The sequence below is a fragment of the Tamandua tetradactyla genome, chromosome 6, assembly GCF_023851605.1.
Source record: "Tamandua tetradactyla isolate mTamTet1 chromosome 6, mTamTet1.pri, whole genome shotgun sequence".
Classification (NCBI taxonomy): Eukaryota; Metazoa; Chordata; class Mammalia; order Pilosa; family Myrmecophagidae; genus Tamandua; species Tamandua tetradactyla.
In genome coordinates, this window is record NC_135332.1 from 17,439,090 (window position 1) to 17,460,657 (window position 21,568).

The 21,568-nt window shown below is 48.2% G+C and overlaps 1 protein-coding gene, 1 long non-coding RNA gene and 2 other non-coding genes across 4 annotated transcripts; all 4 read left to right on the top strand.

The window, feature by feature from the left end:
- The first annotated feature begins 797 nt into the window (after window positions 1-797).
- On the top strand, window positions 798-4,001 carry PRCD (photoreceptor disc component). Its single transcript, XM_077162996.1, has 4 exons — window positions 798-871; window positions 1,105-1,173; window positions 3,134-3,215; window positions 3,583-4,001. Exons 1-3 carry the CDS (start codon window positions 798-800, stop codon window positions 3,153-3,155), a joined length of 165 nt encoding a protein of 54 aa, XP_077019111.1. The 3' UTR covers window positions 3,156-3,215; window positions 3,583-4,001.
- An 11,770-nt stretch (window positions 4,002-15,771) lies between these two features.
- LOC143687197 (uncharacterized) lies at window positions 15,772-20,935 on the top strand. The gene is made up of 4 exons (XR_013177448.1): window positions 15,772-15,904; window positions 17,025-17,111; window positions 18,991-19,085; window positions 20,544-20,935. It is a non-coding gene; the product is annotated as an uncharacterized LOC143687197 (long non-coding RNA).
- LOC143689268 (small nucleolar RNA R38) lies at window positions 16,866-16,943 on the top strand. The gene has a single exon (XR_013178713.1). It is a non-coding gene; the product is annotated as a small nucleolar RNA R38 (small nucleolar RNA).
- LOC143689269 (small nucleolar RNA R38) lies at window positions 18,801-18,884 on the top strand. The gene has a single exon (XR_013178714.1). It is a non-coding gene; the product is annotated as a small nucleolar RNA R38 (small nucleolar RNA).
- Window positions 20,936-21,568: the final 633 nt, after the last annotated feature.

Below are 21,568 nucleotides of genomic sequence, written 5' to 3' on the forward strand. Positions count from 1 at the left end.
ACTCAAAATGACATATTCAAGGTTCACCCATGTGGTGGCGTGGATCAGAACTTCACTAGATTATCTGATTTATAAGTGTCACGTTATGGGTGCACAGTTACGTTCTGCCTTTGAATGAGAAGTATATGATCAGAAAAGCTTTGAAATGGACTATCCAGAGGTTAAAATGGATGCCCCCCAAGCCAGACATCGTGGGCCCTTCGCTCTTTGCTTTCTCCTCTTCTGACTTCAGGTTCTCATTGTGCTCCTCTGTTCTCCGGCCCTCCTGGCGCCCCACACTGCGACATTACCACTCCCCCGCCACCCAACGCCCAGCGGCTGGAACACGGCGAGCTCGTGCCCATCTCTGGCTCTTGCAGATTCTTTGATCGCTCTCTCAGGACCATCCTTCCGTGCTCACCTGCAAATTCAGGGGCCTCTAGTTCTTCTTCAAATCTTTTCCTGATGCTTGCAAATCCCAACATGCTCTCCAGCTAAGCCACCCTATTGCAGGCATTTGTTTCATTTGTCTAGACTCTAAGGCCCAGGTCTTATTCATATTTGCATTCAGAATCGGTGCTCAGTGCCGAGGTTGATTTACCTGGCCTTGGACGAGACAGCCTGGGCCTGGTGAGGTTAATCAGTCTTCACAAGGGCGGGTCTGCTGTGACCCCACTAATCAGCTTGAGCCTCCTAATCCGTCACCAGCAGGAACCTCAGGACAGAATGCTGGTGAGAGGTGGCGGGGGCCATTTGGGCCCCTAGCCCTCGCCTTCTTCTCCAGACGAGGTTCTGGGCAGGGGGTGGGGCGAAGGGCCATGTGCACCACCCTCTTTCTGCTCAGCACCTTGGCCATGCTCTGGCGTCGCTGGTCTGCCAACCGGGTCCAACCGTGAGAGCCTGGCAGGGGCCCTGGGCTGGGGCAGGGGAGGAGCTTCTGGGCCTCTGGGGGGAGGTCGGGAGGGCATGTGTACCAAGTCCCCAAGAGGCTCACTCTCGGAGCAGGGGCATTTGGGGCTCTTCCAGGGTACGAAGCTGTGGTCTCCATGTGGCCAGGCCCCGAGGAGCAGGAGGACGGTCTGGACACCGCCTACAGCTCTTCCTTCATGTTCTCCCCTCCCACAGGGAGCCCAGCGGAGTGGACGGGGCAGCTAGGGGCAGCGGCTCGGAAAGAGACCTGCAGGCTTCGGGCAGGTGAGGCAGTGGAGAGTCAGGTGGGGGAGGGAGGTTCTGCCAAAGAAGCTGTTGCTGTCTGTGTCTGGGGGGTGCAACGCGTATGCACGTGTGTGCGTGTGCCCACACTACATGGTGGCCAGCAGGCATGTGTCCCCGTGCCCCAGGCACCTTGCTCCCTGTGTGCCTGCTTGGATGTCTGTTTTCTCAGATTGGGAGCTGGGAGCTCCCAGACCCCTCCCTTGGACCAAAGCTGCTCTGCCTGGCTAGTCTGAGTGCAGGACGGTCCCCAGGGGTACCTTTTGCTGGAAGGCGCAGGGGGAGTGGAGAGAGGGATGAGCAGAAGCAGCTCTGCATTGCTCTGCTTTCCTTTCCTTTCCCTTTCCTCCCCTCCTCCCCCTGCCCCCACCCAGCCTCAGCTCCTCTGCCTGAACCTCGGCAGGATTCGCTGTCCAGTCCCCAATAGAAGGCTCTGGAAGAGCATGACATCATCAGCATCGAGTGTCATTGGCTGGACAGCCCCTGCGGGCAGGATTCCGGCTCCCATGGCCGAAAGTTAACTCTTCCTTAGGCTGAGGGCATGTGGCCTTTCAGGGGTGAAGTTGGGGATCTCCCGGCTTATTTCTTCCCTGAGTAACCAGTGTCCTTTGATCAGAGGACACTGAAAAATCAACGGAAAGTTATGAAGTCCCTACTGTGCTCTGGGTGCTTGGGGACCCACCTAGTTTGGAAGACCTCTCACTGGGGTGACACTATCTCATGGGGAAGTGTCTGCTAGACCACTGACGCTGCCTGTCTTTTAATAAAATAAAAAGCAAAAGAATCCCAAGACCTTTGGGCTTAGGTGCCCATGGAAGGAGAGTCTCCCCATGGGAGTTCAGGCAGCTGGTCCAGCCGGCTTGACCTGCAAACACCTCAGGTCTCTTTCCGGGTGGGGGATGTGTCCTTTAGATGTGCGGAAACTAGTGAGCCTTTTGCTGTCTCGGCCATTTTCTGCCTCATCCTGGGACTCTTCCGGGTTCCACTCAATGGTCAGAAGGCCCAGTGGAAGCTACTGGGCACGTACAGGAAACTGAGAGGCATTTCTGGGATACCCTTTCTGTATTGAATGCAGCCTGAGAGTGTCTCGGTGTGACTCCTAATCAAATGGCTGACCCACGTGAAATGACTGCCACAGGGGGTCACAGAGAGGGGCACTGGAAGGCTGGCTGGTCCTCACTGGCTGAGTTTGGGCCTGGAGTTGGCCAACTGGCTCCCCTTTTACTAAGTGATGTTGGGCAAACTATGTAACCCTATTATTTATAGGTAAGATGGAGTTAGTAACAGAGTGGTCATGAGGACTTAATGGGCTCATCTTTGTAAGGCCTTGGCATGGAGTAACTGCTGAATGCATGTTTGCTGGTTATTTTATACTCAATACAGTGCTTTATTCATTCTCAGAGGTTGCTCATGTGTTAACTCACCCAGAAATCTGTGATCCTAGAAGTGGCAGGACATGTGCTCTGTCTCTTGTTAATGGCCGAGGAAACTGAGGGACAGGGAAATTTCAGTGACTTGCTCAAGGTCGTCCGTCATCTCCTTTGTGGCAGATGCGAGACTATGAATCGGGTCCCCAGCTTCCTGGTAGTGGGTCTCTACTACATGAAGTGGGTCTGGACTTCCTGCTGGGAGGATGGCCAGGACAAATCTGGGGGCCACCCAGCCAGGCCTGACCTCACGTGGTCTGGCCAGAAGGCAGGAGGCCACCTCTACCTGGAACACTTGGGCCCACGCCAAGGGGCCTCCTGCCAACGGTGGCTGCCACAGAGGAAGGGCTGGAGGCAGAGCTGGGAGGGAGATTTCTGTCCTCTGATTTTTGTCAGAAGCTCCAGCTGGTGGTTTTGGTGTCCCTGTCCCCTGCAGGCACAGAGGAAGAGGAGAGCCGGAAGACCGGGAGGTGCATACCCTTTGCTCCCCTGACTTTGTGCTTTTCTCTGTTCAGGGAGAAGGAGCCTGTGAAGTGAGCCTTCGCCTGATCAGGCAGAGCTCAGCCCCCTGGGACCAGGGTCAGCCGGCAGAGGCAGGTAGGCAGACCCGGGAGCCCTGGAGGGTAGTGAGCAGGGCTGAGGACCAGGAAGGAAGAAGCACTGGAGGGCTGGCAAGCCGGGAGCCGAGCAGGTCGTCTCCAGCTCTGCGGTCACTGGTGGGGGCTGAGTGCTGGTGGCTCCTGCTGTCAACACACACCTTGTGCCGTGAAGTTCCAAGCCAAGGGCAATGGTGTCCTGCCCAATCAGTTGCAGCCCTGGATGCATTCGTGGTCTTGCTGGAGGACCGAGGGCAGTGCTAGGGGACTTCTGGGAAGGCAGTTGTGCTCGGGGCTGGCCTCTGAAATACAAGCTCCGGTCTTGCAGCCTGGGAGCAAGTGCTGATCTGTTTTGGTTTTGTTTTCAGCTCAAGTCCTGGCTTGCCCCCTTCCCGGGAAGGATGCTGTGGTGGCAGAAGCAGTAGCAAGAGGGAGGATGCGGGAAAGTAGCCATGGAGAAAGTAGATGCCTCTCCGTCATCCCCAGGACCTGCCGTCTTCACGTCCCCCGGGGCCCTGGCTGCAGGGCTTCTGAGGCAAAGCCTGGCTGGGGCTGGCAAGAAAGAGATGCTCATTTCAGGAGGACCAACTCCTTCCCTCTCGGTTCCTGGAGGCCAGGAGAGAGGAGCTCACGGGTCCCCAGGACCGACTCTGGGGCAGCTCCAGCAGCCCAGGCTAGAGGCTCCAGCAAGTGGGGAGTGGGGAGCCTCCAGGACCAACTGATTGCTGACAGCCCACACTTCCTAATTTAGGGCTTCCCATTCATCCTCTAACTAAATCTGCACAATAACCCAAGGAGACTGGTAATAAATATCATTATCCACATTTTATAAACGAGGAAGCACAGAGAGAGGTTAAATAAGTGGCCAGCATGGCCTAGCGATGTTCACTCCTGGGCCCCAGAGCCCCTGCGCTCGGCTGCTGTAGCACGTGGGCCTCCCGCAACCGCCCGGAAAGGTGGCAGGGGCCCGGTGAGAGGCAGGGCTTGGGCCTGGCCCACTGCCTCTGCCAGCTCGAGAGCTCTTCTATTAAACCCCAGCCTGCCATCCAAGGCTGTGTGGTCTTCCGTTTGCCAGGGTGGCCTGTACCTCTCCCTGGTCCCCAGGGCTCTTCCCGTTGTGGGTTGCTTCACTGAAATGATCAATAAGACATGCCAGTTGGATCTGTGACATGTCTGGCTGCAGCTGGATAGAAGCAACCAACAGCTTGTCCTTGGAGCAGTTTTTCTGCGTGTGAGTGTGTATGTGTGTGCGTGTGTATGTGTGCCCACATTCCAAATGGGCAGCAGCATGCGGGAAGGGAAAAAACACGACACTTGTTTTTTGTCAATTTGCTGACTGCTCAGTACAGGCGGCTGCCTCCTCTGCCCCCGGCTGCTCTGCCGACTCCCTCTGGGCGCAGCCTGCCCCATCCTGAGCAGGGATCCAGGCAGGTTTCCGCTTCTGCTCCCTGGGATCTCGCAGCGCAGACCCTTCAGACAGCTGCTCCAGCCTGTCCCAGTCGTTCATCTTCCAAAGCGCAACCCCCCCCCCCATCTTCCGCACACGACTCTCTCTTCCCTCATTGCCTCTCTTTCCTAATCGTGTCCCCATCGCCCGCCCCGAGGATATGTCTCCTCCTGGCTGTCCCCTGCCCCTGCATTTGCAGGCAGCAGGAGACAGGAGTTCTCCAGACAGCAGCACCACAGCCGCCACTCCTGATCTGCAGGGCAGGAAGGAGAGTGAGCGAGTGGGGTGGCAGCAGAGGGAGCCCGCTCGGAAGCAAAGGGGGAGGAGGTGCTGACACTGGAGAGTGCTGGGTGGGGTGTGGGCAAGGGAGCCTGGGGGAGTCTCTGCCTGCAGAAGTAGGGCAGGCAGGAGGCAGGCGGAAGGGTCGCCTGAGGGCGGGGGCAGGAGTCCTGTGCTAGGAACGCACCCCTGACGCAGGGCCGGAGGCCATGGCCACCTGTCTCGGCTCTTGTCAGCCTGTCTTTCTCCTGGGAGGCATCAGATTTCCTGGTGACAGGACTGTCCGGCCGAGGGCCAGAAGGCACTGTTCCCGGACTGGAGTCTGTGTTCCCTGATTCTATCTTTGCATTTGGGCTCTGATCTACTTGCCATGTTCCTGTCACCTCATCTTTGCCTCTGTGCTCTGCCATTTCCAAGTTGCCCGTTTCCTGCCAGTTGGAGGAACTGGCAGGCCAAGGTCACTTAGCTGTAGCAGGGCTGGCCTACAGCCTTACACATCCACAAGGCTGCACCCCTTTTGGGTGCTGTTCTAAGAACCTGTTCGGAAGATGGCAGCTCCTCCAGAGACTTGTTTCAGATGGAGGGAGGGAGAGAGAGAGGAAGGGGATGCTGGAGCTGGGGGGATGCGGTTGCCTCGGAAGTGGCCTGGGACCTGGCAGCTGGGATGCCATGTGGGCTGGGAGGGAGGGGCTCTCTCCCCCAGGGAGCAGGCTGGCTTTGGTAGGAGCAGATTGTGTTTACACCTTCCCCACACACCCAGCCCACGCTCGCCTCTTATTCCCAGGGCCTCTCCCACCCCTGGGCTCTCAGCACGATCTGCACATTTGCAGATCCTCCTGCAAAAAGTTGCCTCCCTCATCCCAGAACTCCACTGCAGAAGGGCTGCCAGGGACCCAGGTGCCCCTGACTGGGCCCACTCTCCCAGCATGCGGCGATGGCGGGACCTGTAGGAGTTATTTAAATCCTGACAAGGACAATGTCCCCAGAGAGGCCTAGCCCTTCTCCCCTCCTCCCATTTCCTTGGAAAGGGCTCCTGCTTGGAAATGGGAGTAGGGATATTCAGGGGGTTAGCAGAGAAAGAGTTAAGGGCAACCAGAGAGCCAGAACTGAAGCCTCCTGGCTCCTGGTGGGAGATGCTGCTGCCATGAAATACCGGGGAAGGCTCTAGGAACAAGGAGTCCAGGCTCAGAGTGCCTGGGTTTGAAGCTCACTGCCTACCTTCATGGCCTCAGGAGGGCTACTGAACATCTGTGTGCCTTAGTTGCCTCACCTGTAAAACAGAGGCAGCAGCAGCTCGTATTTCACTGCGCGGTTGTCAGGGTTAGTGTAGAGAACACCGGGAAGGGGCTCAGCTTGTTCAGAGGGTTCACTCCACGTGCATGCGTCTGGCTAGCTACAAACAGTAAATTACTGGACAATGGTGATTTAGAAGTGCTGAAGAGCCCCCCATCCGCCCCCCATGGCCCTTCCTGCCTCCTGTCTCCACATCCACAACAGCTAAGAAAACAGAGGGTGGACTGCTTGTGGGGAGAAAGGAAGAAGGCAAGGGGCTCCCTCCTTGGACCCAACACCTAGAAAGGTTATACTAGAGCCCCCGCCATGGCCCCGCTCTGTGCCTAGAACGCTGTCCCAACCTCCACTGGGGCTCTGGGCCTGGACACTCCCGCCCCCACTGGCTCTGCTTCCCCCGTGACTCTCAGCTCATATGGGAGACAGAGGTGAATGCCCTTCTGCTTTTCCACCCTTCACCTGCATGCTAATCTCTCTGCTGGCGGGAGCCTGAGTGAAAAGGAAAAGGCTGCTCTGAGTGGCAAGGTGGCTGAGGGCAGTGACCAGGAGAGCAAGGTGCCAATGTCTGTTCTTCGGCATCTAAGAGCCAGGGTTGCTGCCAGTCTCTCGCAGAGATTGGAACATGACCAGAGAGCTAATGATGGGGCATGGAGATGGGGAGTGGGGAACAGGGGAGCAGCCAGAAACAGCTGCAGCAGCTGCTGCTGTCCTGCATCACCCGGGGTGCAGAGTAACCTCAGGGATCCCCACCCATCACAAACGTGTGGTGGTGAGAATGTGCGCACAGGTCGGCCCTGGGCAAGGGCATGGCAGGGGCCCCATCTAAGATGAGGAGGGCACAGCAGGGCACCCGATCTGAGAGGCGCGCAATGACACAAGGCTGGTGACCCCATGGGCTCCCAAGACCCCTCTAGGAGGGAGAAGCCCCAGACCTTGAGCTAGTGGGAAGTAATAATTTTTTGTGAGTTTGAAAAGAGAAGAACGGCAAAGTGGCTTACGCTGAGGTTTACATTAATATAGTGACAATGAGACTAATGAGGCTATTAATAAAGGCTAACATGCATCAAACACTTATAATGTGTAGGCACTGTGCCCAGCACTTTATTTACAAGCATTGTCTTACTTATGAGGCAGGAATGGTTGCTGCCCTCCTTCACACAGGAAAGGGTGCTTGCCAGAAGTGGGGTCACTTGCTCAAGGCTACTCACAGCTTGCACCCGGGAAACGGGCTGTTCTTGCAGGGAGGGCCTGGCTCTGAGAGGTGGGGGCAGTAGAGAAATCCCGGGGGCAACCCATCCTCAAAGAGCACATGGAATGAGAGCCAGTGCAGCTCAGGCCAAAGGAGCTCCTTTGCAGGGGCGCAGGTGACTGCCAGGGTGATTTTCCCCCTTCCCTTAGAAATATCTCGTTCAAGCAGACCCTGGGTCCCCAAAGGCCTGTCCCTGCCTGCCAGCTGAGGGGACATGGAGAGCTGCCTCTCAGGATGTGTCAGGCCCCTTCCAGGAGGGATCAGAAGCCACTGGCAGGGAGGCTGTGCTCCGTAGCAGCTGCCAGGCAGAGGCCGGAGAGGAAAGAGCTTGGGGAGGGAGGCTTCTTTGTATGTTTGTTCGCTTGTTTTTGTGGGGAGGTGGTGTGGGGCAGGGGGACCGAGGAGGTGGCTTGGAGAGGAATGCAGTGGCTTAAATTGGAAAGTAGTCCTTGTACCTAAGGGCTACAGACCCCCTCTATGGGGTGCCTGCGCCCCCTAGGGGGGATGAAGGCTGGGGGTGTCTGAGAAAATAAAGATTTGCTGACAGACTTGTAACTAGGAGCCCCAGAGGGATGGCCAGTCCTGACATGTGAACACACACACAACCGTTTAGTGTCATACTCAGAGGTAGAAGCCGTTTGAACTAAGCATTCAAAGAATTGAATTTACTCATTTGTTGTTTATTTAATGAGCACATCTTGAGAGCTCACAGTGCAGTCCCTGCCCTCAGTATAACAGAAACAGCCCAGTCCAGGCATCCCAGTCCTTTCAGCCCATCCACTGCAGGTCGATGACCTTCTTACCCTGTACCTCAGTTTCCCCATTGAACAAACATATGTTGATCCCACATGGGCTGACACTGAGGGTGTAGAGGACCAATGGCCATCTTCAGGAAGATGACTGTCTAGTAAAATGTAGGGGACAGACCAGATGAGCTCTCAGGGCCCCACAGATTCTCCCAATCAAAAGAGACCATCAACCTTCACACCTGTGGTCAACTGATTTTTGACAAGGCTGCCAAGTCCATTAATAGGAAAGAACAGTCTCTATAACAAATATGTGGGGAAAACTGTATATCCACATGCAGAAGAATGAAGATGGATCCCTACCTCACACCATATACAAAAAAACAACTCAAAATGAATCAAAAGACCTAAACCTATAAAGAACCAAAAGTCTAAAACCCCTAGAAGAAAACACAGGGAAACATCTTTAGGACCTTGTGTTAGGAAATGGTTTCTTAGACTTTAAACCAAAAGCATGAGCAAGTAAAGAAAAAACAAGTAAATGGGACTTCATCAAAATTTAAAACTTTTGTACATCAAAAGACTTTCTCATAAAAGTAAAAAGACACCCAATAGAATGGGAGAAAATATTTGGAAACCACATATCTGATAAGGGTTTACTATCCAAAAAATATAAAGAACAAGTCAACAGTAAAAAGACAACAATCCAGTTAGGAAATAGGCAAAAGATCTAAATAATCATTTCCCCAAAAAAGATATAGGAATGGCCAATAGGTACCTGAAAAGATGATCAACATCATTAGCCATTAGGAAAATGTAAATCACACCACTTCACACCCATTATAATGGCCTCTATTAAAAACCAGACATTACAATGTTGGAGAGGATGTGGTGAAATAGGAATACTTGTCCCTTGTAGGTGGGAATTTAAAGATGGTACAGCTACTGTGGAAAACATTTTGGTGATTCCTCAGAAAATACAGAATTACGATATGATTTGGCAACCCCTAGTCATATATCTCAAAGAATTTAAAGTAGGGACTTGAACAGATCTTTGCACACTGATGTTCACAGTGGTGTTATTCACAATTGTCAAAAGACGGAGCAACCAAAGTGTCTGTCAAACAGATGAATGCTTAAGCACAATGTGGTATACACATATACAGTGGAATATTATTTAACCATAAGAAGGAATGAAGTTCTGATACATGCAACAACATGTATGAACCTTGAAGACATCATGTTAAGTGAAATAAACCAGACACAAAAAAACAGCTATTGTATGATCTCACTGATATGAAATAATTAGAATATGCAAATTCATAGTCAGAAACTAGAATATAGGTTACCAGGGGCCAGGGGAGGGGGGTGGGTAGGGAATGGAGGGAATTAATGCATAATTGAGTTAAACAGACTTTCTGTTTGGGGTGATGGAAAAGTTCTGGTGTGGATGGTAGTAATGGTAGCACAACACTGTGAATGCAACACCACAGAATTATATACTTGATAGTGGTCAAAATGGGAAATTTTAGATTGTATATGCATTGTCAGAATAAAAATCTTTAAAACCATAGAACTGTTCAACACAAAGAGTGAATCCTAAAGTAACCTATGGAGTATGGCTAATAGTATAATTATAATAATACTGTCTTATTAATTGTAACAAAGGTACCACACTAATACAAAGTATTAATTATAGGGAAAACTGTGGTGAGGGGGAAGGTATATGGGAACTCGGTATTATCTGCATAAATTTTCTTGTAAACTTACAATTCTCTAATAAAAAAAATTAAAAATGCAAAAGACAAAAAAAGATAATAATGGACTGTATCTGGAGCTGCACAAAAATTCACCCACACAAGAAGCATTTAAGGAGCGGCTGTGTGCCAGGTGTTGTGGATACAAATACTGATTAAAACCCTCCTGACAACAAAGAACTAGAAAATTGGGCAAAATATAAGAAACAGACACTTGACAACAGGCAACACACCCGACAGCGACCCCTATGATGCCCCAGCTTCAGCCTGAGGCAAGTTCCCAGGTCTAGAGCAGGAACGGGGAAAGCCAGGCAGAGCACAGCGAGCCCGCTGAGCTACGGGCACAAGAACAGGGTTTAAGGCATGTGGTGGTTGTAAGGATGTGGACGCACAGATCAACGGAATCCAGAACAGATGCCACAAAGGTAATTCTATGGAGAAAGAACAGTCTTTTAAACAGGATGCAAATGTGCTAACTATAAAGGAAAAATGAATAAATTGGACTTAATCAAAATTAAACTTTGGCTCTTGGAAAGACTGGGAGAAAATATTTTCCGATATTTGTACTGGAAAATAAAAACAACTTTTACAATTCAATAAGGCAACCCAATTAAAAAGGGGGAAACATACACATAAACACACGGAAAGATCCTAAACATCCTACATTCCCGACGTCATCAGGGAAATGCAAACTAAAACCACAGTGAGATACCATTACATACTCACAAGAACGGTTAAAATTTAAAAGACTGACCATAAGAATTGAAGACAAGGACATGGACCAATTACAAGGACATACATTGCTGCTGGGAGTGGAAAGTATGACAACCATTTGGGAAACTAGGCAGTTTCTTAGAAAGTTAACCAAGAATAAGGGAAACATGTCCACAATAAACATTTGCACAAAAATATTCACAACTGCTTTGATAATAACATCTTCAAATTGGAAACTACCCAAATATCTGTCAACATATGAATGGATAAACAAATTGTGGCATATTCATACAACAGAATAATCCTCAGCAATGAAAAGGAATGAACTACTGATACAAGCAGCAACATGGGTTAATTGAGAAAAGCCAGACATAAAAGAGGAGCTACTGTATGAGTCCATTTATATGAAATTCTAGAGCAGGAAAACTAATCTATAGTGACAGGAAGCAGACGAGTGGTTGCCTAGGGCCAGGGCTGGCTATGGGAACTGACTGTAAAAGCGTCTGAAGGTGTTCTTTGGGGTGATGAAAATGTTCTGAATCTCCAATGGAGGTATGGTTACAGGGGTATGTGCATTTACTGAACAAATGAACTATACATTTAAAACGAATACATTTTATTGCATGTAAATTATACTGCAAATAAAGTTGGCTTAAAAATAAAAACACAAAACTAAGAATGAAGACCTGATCCTTGCCTCATCACCATCTAGTGGGGATGCCAAAGTACATCATCATGAAGCGGTGGGATGAGTACTAAAGAATTATGTTCAGAACAACAAGTGCTCCGATTTATCAAGTGCTCACCTCCTGGCAGGCAATATGCTGAGTGCTTTGCAGGCACCGTCTTAAAATCGGCCTATGAGGTTCAGATGGCCATCCTCCTCCTCACCTTACTGAGAAGAAAGTGAGACTTAGGGGTGGAGTGATTTGCCCAAGATTACTCAGCTAGAACCAGCACTGGCTGGGGCTTTAATCCAGTCAGTAGGACTGCAAAGCCTGTACTTAGCCGCCATTCCAGAAGGACACAGAGGAAAGAGCTCCAGGGATTTTCTTCAGCATTTCAGGTAAGACTTTGCAGAGCAAGTATATAAATGAGTTGGAATGCGCTAAGCAGAGAAGAGGCTGAGGGAAAGGCAGGTTCTGCAAAGGGAGTAACAACAGAGCACAGACTGTGCAAAGGCTATAAAATCGCAGTGGTTTCTGGGCATGGAGATGTGTCCAGGAAACCATACAAATCAACAGAATATTACATAGTCTTCATACTCATTTATTGTTATTTTTAAAAAAAATCCACTATTAATAATTTTACTAGCAGTATGCTCTGCAGAGCAGGTGTTGCTTTTCCTCCTGGACACACCAGTAAGCACACGGAAGTAATCCCCTACGAGCCCAAGGCCATCTATTCCATCCAAGTAGGGGACATGTTATCATCCTTCTCCTCCTTCAGAACATTAAAGTCATGTTCAATGACCCCAGATTTCTGCTGAACAGGAATTCACAATATTGAGAAATCTCAGGGAAATAAAAAATCCACTATACTTACATGATTTTTTTTTTAGCTGGGTAATTAAAATCACTGCAGTTAAGCAAAAACACATTCCATTCAGTGTATCTTTTCAGAAAATATAACACAGCGGTTAAGACCAGAGATTGGTAAACTGGATTGTCTTGAGTTCAGACCTTAAGGCTTCCTCTTACTAATTAATCTAACCTCTCTGTTCTTTGGGTTGCTCAGCTACAAAATGGGGGATAATGGCAGGGCTGGTGTGAGAATCAACTGCAGTAGTATATAAAAGGTGCTTAAAGCAGTCCCTGGTACCAAGTAAACACGTATATGTGTCAGGTGTTATTCTTTCAGAAACTGGGCCACATTGGTTCATTTTCTTTATTTTGCTGTGGTCTCGCACATACTTCCATGGAATTATTATTATTTTTTAAAAATTAAAAATACTTTTAAAAGGATTTAGAAAATGTCAATCATATCATTTAGGGTGATTTTGACTCTAAAATCGCTTAAATAAGGAGATTTCGTTTTAAAATCTCACTTTATTTCACTGAAACTAAGATCCCTTTGTTTATAAGATGCATCCCCAAATCAAGAAATGTTAAAATGTAAAATAATTGTCTTGAAATCCAAAGAAGTGGTCTGAAGGTAGGGGGTTTCTAGACTAGTTATTTTAGCAGCTCAACACCATGGTCAAGGACTCAAGTTCTTTCTTCTTCCCACTTCGCCATCAGACTTTTGGCTCTTGTTTTGAAGCAAGCCTCACAGATGTAAGATGGCTACAGCAGTCTCAAGCATCACATCTTCACCATGTCCCAAAGCCAGAAGAAAGGCCGTTCCTTTCTTGGCCTCTTTTTAAAACTAACAATTTTTTCCCAAAGTTCTCTAGCCAGAATTGCATCACAGTCCCTTTCATTAAATAACAGCAAAAGATTTGCCATGTTTGGTACAGACTAATCAAGATTCAGCCCTTGGGGCTGGAGAGGGGCTTATCTCCCCTGAAGTCCGCAGCTGCTCAGTAGTGAAAAAGAATTTAGGTTTTCTTTGTGAGATGCAGGAAGATGGGCTGCTGATCAGCAACTAACAGTGCCTGCCATGCAGATGAACTTCCTGTGACATCCCGAAGAAGTGTCCCAAATGCAAGCAGCCAAGTACTTGGGATGTTACCCAGCCTCCTTCACGTTCTTATTAACAAACGAAACATTCCTGTCCTGGTTAAAAATAAGCCTCAATGTTCTGAGTTTTCTATTACTGTGGGTTTCAAGTACCATGTCTTAGATCCAATCACTGAATGAAATTGCACAAGCAGACTGCCCTAACACAGCAGGCCTAGCTCACTAGATTTTCCCTTTGCCCTCAAAGGCTGAGTCTCTGAGGTGTAGTGGGACTTCTAGCCCGCTTGGCTTGTGATGTACTTCTGTCACTCTGCAGTAGGTTGTGTGACTTTTTCCATGCCAATAAATATAGATCTGTCCTAGCCTGGTATAATGACTAAATAATAATTCCACCATCTGTAAAACTCAGATGTACTGGACCCCACCAGCAATGAGTACAAACGAGGTCACAAAATATTCACACTTCAGTTTCAACAGCTCAGAGTCCCTGCCTGCTCATTTGGGAATTCTGATGCCTTCTTTGACGTCTCCCCCATTTATTTCTGGATTGCCTAAGTAGCCTACCTCACACGTGCTCAGCCAGGCATAACGGCTCTCTGGGTATCTTGCTCCAGCATCTTGGCCACTGCCTGCCCACGGTACCTCCATCCACCAGGAGCTGCTGTTTCACTGAGCTTCACTGCGCTCTGCAGGTGAAGCATACCCTCTCAGGTGCTACAGCCACCCCACCACCTCTGGGAAAATGACCCTCACTGCACACTGGGGAGCAACTAGTCTGGGGCCCAGGGCAGCCCTGCTGGAGCCCGGAGCTTGATGGTTTTTCAGAAAGCAGTTCCTGCAGCCTCATTTCCTCTTCTTCCTTAGAGATTGGCTCAAAATAGTGGAACAGATAGATGCCCACCACTGCGACCCCCTACCTTTAAATTTATTTCTCATTTTGCTCTTAACTACCCCTGCAAATGCAAAACTCTCTCCTATCCCCCTCTGCTTCCCAAAACCAGCCTGGAAACACATCCTGACTCCACCAGTTATTGGTTGTGTGGACTGTAACAAATTACCTCATCTCTCCATGCTGTAAAATGGGGATAGTCACGGTAGTTCATAGCGCAGTTGCGAGAATCAAATGAATTCATATATGAAAAGCACACTTAGTGTGAAGAATGGGACACAGCCAGTGCCTTGACGCGTTAGCTCCCGTTATCATTTTGCAGGAGTGGGTCACCTGCTCACCAGTTACATAAAAAGTATTTGTCAAGTCCCACATCTACAATTCCCTCTACAAGTCTCAAATGAAAGAAACAGTTTGCAAGGAGAAAACTCATTCTTTCTTTCAGTATTATACAAAATAATTTCTCAGATAGGAAAACCTAAGGATCAGCTTCCCAAAGTAGAAGTTACTACTAAGTAAAATAATAAATTAAGTAATAGTTATTTGCTGAGCACTTACTGAGAACAGAGACAGTACAACACCCAAATGGCCACTGTGAAGAAATTCAGAAGAAAAATAAAAGATATGTGTCCTGGCCAAAGAGCTTACGAAGGAAAGGAGGCAAACATAAACCAATGTGGTAACCTAAAAATAAATACCTGCAACACATTATCATACACAGAAAAATATAAGGCAGACTAAATGCCACAGAGATCACTGCTAAAGAGGTGATGAGAATGGAGAGACAGTAATGCAGAAAAGGGCTGGGGGATTTGCAAAGTTATACTAATTTCCGAATATGTGTGAATTCTGGCCCTGACTTTAGTTGATTTGCCTTGTTCTTATCTAAAAAATAAAGCCAGGATGATCGCCTGGAAAATGACACACAAAAGCGGCAGTGGGTGTTACATTATTCTTTGTTCTTTTCACAATTAATTTTGTTATTACCTTTTATTTTTTCTTCCTGATTTAAAAGACACCTTGGCAGAGAGCTTCGGGTTCATCCAGACCCGCCTTGGGGCAAAGGCACGGAGGTGTCCCGACCCGGGACCCGACGCCGCTCTCGGGCGCCCTCTGCTGTCCGGGCCGCGGCCTCACTTGTTTTTGCCCCAATTTTACAAGCAGCGGAGGGGAACGTTGAACAATTCTCTGGGAATCTAAATATCCCTCACCAACCCAATCAACGACCCCAAACGCCCCCTCCGAGACTCAAATAAAATTCGCAAAGCAATTAAGAACGAAATACATCCGGGCCTCCGTTTTCTTATCGGCCATTTTCCCCTCGGATTTCAGCACCTCCCCAAACTCGACCTGGGACTATGTGCAATCAACAGCTTAATTATTTTCGGGGTTGCAGCGACCTTTTATCTTCGTTCTCTACGGCCGTGGCTCTCCACAGCTCAGGTTTCCTACCCCGGGCACCCGGCTGTCCCCGCTGGCGGCCACCATCTTGCCCACGCGTCGAGAGCGAGGTCACCGCGACCACCAAATTGTTTTGAACAGCGTTTCCCATCAGCCCCTTCTCAATATCGCGAGAGCTCCCACGCGACTGCCGGAAAGACACGCGCGCAGGCGCGGACTCGTCCTTTCGGAATTCGGCCTCGTGGCTGGGAGTCATGGTGGAAGTTGTTGCTGCTGAATGCTGCGGGCAGGCCCTGGGTAAGTTTGTGGAGAATGGAAATCGGGATGTTCCTTGCCAGGGCGCTAATAGACTTGGCTTGATTCTTATTCTCAGGGGTCCTCTTTCTCCGAGAAAATTGTAAGCCCGGTCTCCCCCCTCATAGCACGAAGACTACATGAGATACTGGTTGAGAAAACGCTTTCCAGACGGCAAGTTTTTTATTTTGCTAAGGTGGAGAAGCCAAGCCTTTATTTGTCGTTGAAGGGGCTCTTCCAAAGAGGGTTTCTCTTGGGAGACCGGGATCGCTCCAATCTGCCATATCCCTTGCGCTGTACAACCTCCGGGTGCTGTCCAGGCAAACCCGGCGGCCTCGGGAGTCTGCCGTGTCCGCCCTTAGGAGCTCTGGCAGCGGCACCTTTACATTCAGCATCAAGAGTGTTAACATCTAAATACACGACTTCCACTTGGCGGTGCCTTGAGCACAGACCCTAATTTTTATTTAACTTTGTAGAGAGTAATCCATGGATAGTAGACGTTGCCTTGAACTCCATGGCTTTACAATGAATCTTATATGCTCATTTCACCCCCTCTCAGTAGACCTTTCTTTGGGTACCTGAAGAAAGTAAGAGAATAGCTGCAGTTGGAAGCTAAAAATGATGAATGGAGCCCCAAAGTTGAGTAAGAATGAGTCAGGCAGGACTGGTGGTCACCAGAAATGAGGAAGCAGAGATGGTGCAAAGGTCCATCCCATTCATCCGCCTCATACATTATTCTGAATTTAAGTTCAATTCTGTGAATACATGCTGACACAGAAGTCTCCCTAGGGATACGTTAGAAATCTACCCAGAATTGTAGCGTTTACAGAATGCTAATTCTTTTTATGGTAAAAGTGAAGTCCTGTGCCAGTGTAATTTGGGGCCACTAGGTGTCACTGAAACCAAAATGGATGTCACTGCATAGAAGGATGCAAGGGAGGGACACTTGGAAAACAAGTTTTTGCTGAGCTGAGGATGATTTAAAGTTATCCCTGTCTGAAACGACACCTTTTGTGCGGAGGTCTGACTTGCTGAGGCTCAGCTATTCACTACCAGTCTCTAGAATAAATACCTTAAGGTGGTTTCTGTTTAGATTAAGTTGTTACCCTTATTTCTCTTTCAGATGAAAGGTGTCAAATGTGGACTTTGGACACACATGAAAACCAGCATCCTGTGTGTAAGGATGTTCATGATGAAATTTCTGTAAATGGTAAGCTGATTTGTAGCTCTTTCATAGAATTGCACAAGTCCTGGTCTCTTTAAGTATTGGTCTGTTAGATTTGGGGATGGGTGGGTCTCCCAGCATTTTGGTTGCCCAGATAAGGGCAACAGACATCAAGGATCCTTGGCTGGGCCCCTTTCCAGGTTCTCCACCCACGCACTCTCATAAACATTCACCACAGCCCTGTGGTTGATAGATAATATTTTCTCCACTTTGTTCCTGAGAAAACTCAGGCTTGGTTCACTTGCCAGTTATGCAGCTAGTAACAAAGGCAGGGTTTGAACCCAGGTCTCTCTAAAGTCTGGTCCTTATGACTGTTTATGTAAAAACAGCTACTGACATCTAATGGGTGGAGTCCACCGAGGTTGCAAAATATCCCTGCAGTGCTAAGGAGAACCTTCTGCAACAAAAGAATCACCTGCCCAAAATGTCAACAGAGCCAACGTTTGAGAACCCCTCATTTGGATTAATTTGAGATTTGGGTTTTAATTTCAGATGTCACCAGGTAGCTGCACCAAAGCTTCAGTTTATTTGTTAAAAAAAAGGTAAAAAGAAAGCTAATGAATTGGATTACTGTTTTTCACAACTGGGTACATATCAGAATCACCTCCAGAGTATTCAAATGCATTCTTCTGCCATGAATGCGAATTCTGGAGTGGCACCTAGTAATCAAGTGTGGCCAGTTCAAGAACGGGCATAAGAACAGTTAGATGACATCATCTGCTTTTAGCACTAGGATTTTATTACAGCAAGGGTACAGTGCTGGCTATTTTTAAGTAGCTCTCAAGGCAGGTTTATAATCCTCTATCTTAAAAACTAAGCCACATGCATGATCTGCTCTGCAGGGTGTTTTGCACACAGGTAAGTGAAGAAGTGATCTTGTGTGATATTGCTGCCTCTTGGCAGCAGGTACTGTTTGTGCAGCTGGCTGAAATAGATGTGTGACTGCACTGTTTCAGGCATTTTACTGACACTGTACACTAAATAACCTGTGCTGAGAGTGATTGTGTCATGACAAGGGCAGGGAACTGTTGCTGGATTCAGTTTTCCAGGTTCTTGGCCATGCCATAAGAGAATTCGAGGGCACAGCCCAGAGAGTAAGAAGGCAAAAAATTTAAGAATGCATGTGAGAGGACTTGTGGACACTCTCACAAAGAGGTTAGAGGGAGAAGCCCTGACAGTGTGGGATAATCTGCTTTTATAGATTTTTGTTCCTGTTGTAATTTTTATTAACTATTTTACTATCCTTTCTTTTTCCCTTCCTTGATGCTTGAGCATAGATGATTCACTCAGGCCCAGTGGGTTGGCTTCTCCTTTCTCCCTCTGAGATGCTTGAGTGTAGATGACTGACTCTAGGTGGGCGTCATTTGGCCTCCTGGTGTTCATTGCTGTTCTCGGGTCTGTTTATCCTTGAGGCCTGACTGCTCCTTGGAATTTGCCCTTGTCCATCAGCCAGCCACTGCCCTAATTCTAACCCTGCCTCACAACCTTATGTACCAGGTCTGGGACACTAGGTACTTCTAGTAAGCACTGAATGGGAGAAGGTGAAAAAAACCTGTTTTACCCTTGAGGGAATGTATACTCTGATAAATTGGGTAAGATTGAGAGGTTTCGTGAGGGTGGTAAACATTTGGTAAGGAAATGTGCCAGTGCTCTGGGTTGGCAGGTTGTTTGTAGCTGAGTTGATGATGATGTAAAGTTATCCCTGTCTGAAGGCAGAGAAAGGCCTTCCTGTGTGGAAAATGGATGTCTGAAACTCAGTTTCACCAGTTGGCTTCATAGGAGATTCAGACCTGATTGTAAAGAGAACTCTTGAGAGTTATGTGTATATCTTTTGAATATAATTTTCTTAATTCCTCCTCATCAGGTGTGCCCTCAGCCTCAGTTTTTGAGGTGAAAGGATCCAACTAGCACCTGTGCCATCAGCTGCCCACAAGCTGGACCAGAATGCTTCTCACGCCTGTAAGCAGAGGCCTTCCTCACAGGCTTGAGTGGAGTGGTATTGTCTTCCCTCGCCCTGGATTTAATGTTATGCTGAGTTGGTGGTGCCTGTGGTGTGCGAGACAGAACTGTGAGCTTTTGTAGACTTTTTATTTACATTCTATCCCTAAGAAGCCCCACAAGCCTATGATGTTTAGTTATCCCTGTCTGAAAATCTTGACTGAGGGATCAAGTAATCTGTTCTGAGGCTTGCTATGGGTTTTGTCCCATGCTCTTAAAAAGACGTTCAAGCTTTTTAAGGGATCAAATTGAATGGACTCCAGAGAATTGTGACTAGCCTGTCAAATTCTTGGTCTACTGCATTGTCCTCTAAAATTTGAAAATCAGTGGTGGGGTTGCCCTTTTGTGTTGTTTAAAACCCTTTGTTTGACAGCTCTGATGGAACATGCTCTGTGAGGCACCCCATGGGGAACTCAGGGGCAGCAGAAATGGCAAGTAACCAGGATTTGGTTTATGCTCTTACTGTGGAATGAAAGGGTGCTTGTCACATATTTCAGGAAAATGAATGAGCTCTTTGACACGGAGGCAGGAATGTAACGTGCATGCCAGTTTGTGCGGAGGGAATGCTTATGCCTCTGACCTTTTTGCACTGTGGGCCGGTATCCTGACATTCAGAAGGGGTCCCGTGGCATTGGTGGAGCTGTTTGGTTTCCTGCACTTGGGCACTCTCAAGTTCAGCTCATGTCCTGACTGAATTGGGGGGGGGGGGGGCTGTTCTTTGTGCAGCAGAGGGCTGGGCTGGCTGGAGTGCGAGAGAAGAGTTAAGTGGCACTTGGAGAGGGTTTGGCTTTGTTTTCGTTTAGAGGCCAGCCTGGAAATGGGCACAGAGTGATTGGCTTTCTTTTCTGCTGAAATGGGGAGATGTGTGTGGATTCTTCATAGCTAAAGCCACATTTTGCTTGGTCGCCAAGGAAGCTGTATTTGGGGTGAGATTTAATAAGCATGAAAACTGGTCCCAGCAGCTTATAGCCAGTCAATAAAACAGAGTGAAAGGGCATGTTAGCAAGTGGAGAAAGTCTTCCTTAGTTATAGTCTACCTCTGAGGACACTTGACTGCTCTGCAGAGAACTCAAGCAAATTTTATATCCAGAGGGGGATTGAGTATAAATATCCCATATACTTTTTGGAAGCTTTGTTCTGTCCACTTATCGAGAGAATGCACCATCTCCTTTAAACAAGCTACCATGTGAAATTATCTTAGAACCTCACCAGCCTCCCTTGAAATTGTTTGATATGATAATGCATGAACTGGGCCCCCACAGCCCACCCTAACACAGACATGACATCTAAAAACTGTTGGTTAGAATGAGGGTTCCTAGGCAGCCTTTTTTTCCCCCCTAAATTCTTTTAAGTTTAGCTTTTAATTTTGAACCGCTTAGTTGGCTGTTATTTCAAGTTATTCTCCTTTGGTTTTTACAGGTTGTCTCCCAGTGATGCCATTTGAGACCCACACGGCGCTCCCTCTACTGCCAAATCGCTTGTAACTTAGAACTCAAAAGGGAGAAGCATTTAATAACTCTTTTGTGCTTCATTTTCAGAAGTAGCCAAGGAATTTAATGAGATTATTCCAGAAAACCTTTGCAGTTAGTGAATAAGGGCATTCCGAGCTAGGCAGTCTGGTCTGGCTGTAATCCCTGGGACAGGCAGGGCTGAGTGTAAATGGAGATTAATTAACATGTGTATACCCTGTTGGGGAAAGTCTAAGGAGGAACAGATACACACCCAGAAAAACATTTCTGGGATTACCTATGATGTTCTCAGTGTGTCTTGGATTTTAATTTTGAAGTATGAATAAAGTTTGTTTAACCTAACTTACTCTAGCAGAGTGTTTTTCAGACTTTGAGATCCACAGTAAGGATATTTTTCTTGTGACTCAGTCCACATTCTTGTAAATGAAAAGCTTCATGAAACACTTAGCCCCAGCTGCACAGAATGCAAGCTGACACTTCTAATTTAGGTATCCACTAAATTGATTTTGTACACCAGTAATGGGTTGTCATCCACAAATTTGATGGTGGAGAAACTATTGTGCATAAAGGGGAGGGGTCAGGTGTCCTGAGTTTGGGCGATGCTGGGTTGCTAGGGCCCACAGGATTCTTTACTACAACAGCCAGCTGAGGTCCCAGAACGCACTGTGACTGCAGGGCAGCTGTATGCCTTTGTCCAGAGGAACACACCTGGGACCCCTGCCAGCCTCGAGCTTGAGGGGCAGGTTGGTGCTGTCTGGATCTGAGGACCTAGCCTGGAGTCTGGTTCTCTCTAGGCTGGTGGCTCCTGCAGAGTGCTGTGCTTTCCCAAACAGCTTGTTTAGTGAGGTTTCTCGATGCAGAAGTAGTCTTGATTCTGGTGACAGTTCATTCCTCAGGTTAAGTGTGTTGGTGACATCAGCCTTCTAAAACCACAGAACCAAAGGCCAGATCCCAGGCCTCAGTGAACTGCCCAAG

Coding starts and splice junctions, on each gene's coding strand:
- PRCD (XM_077162996.1), top strand. CDS start 798: ATGTGCACCACCCTCTTTCTGCTCAGCACCTTGGCCATGCTCTGGCGT. Junction 872..1,104: donor TCTGCCAACCGGGTCCAACC/GTGAGAGCCTGG, acceptor CCCCTCCCACAG/GGAGCCCAGCGGAGTGGACG. Junction 1,174..3,133: donor GACCTGCAGGCTTCGGGCAG/GTGAGGCAGTGG, acceptor TTCTCTGTTCAG/GGAGAAGGAGCCTGTGAAGT.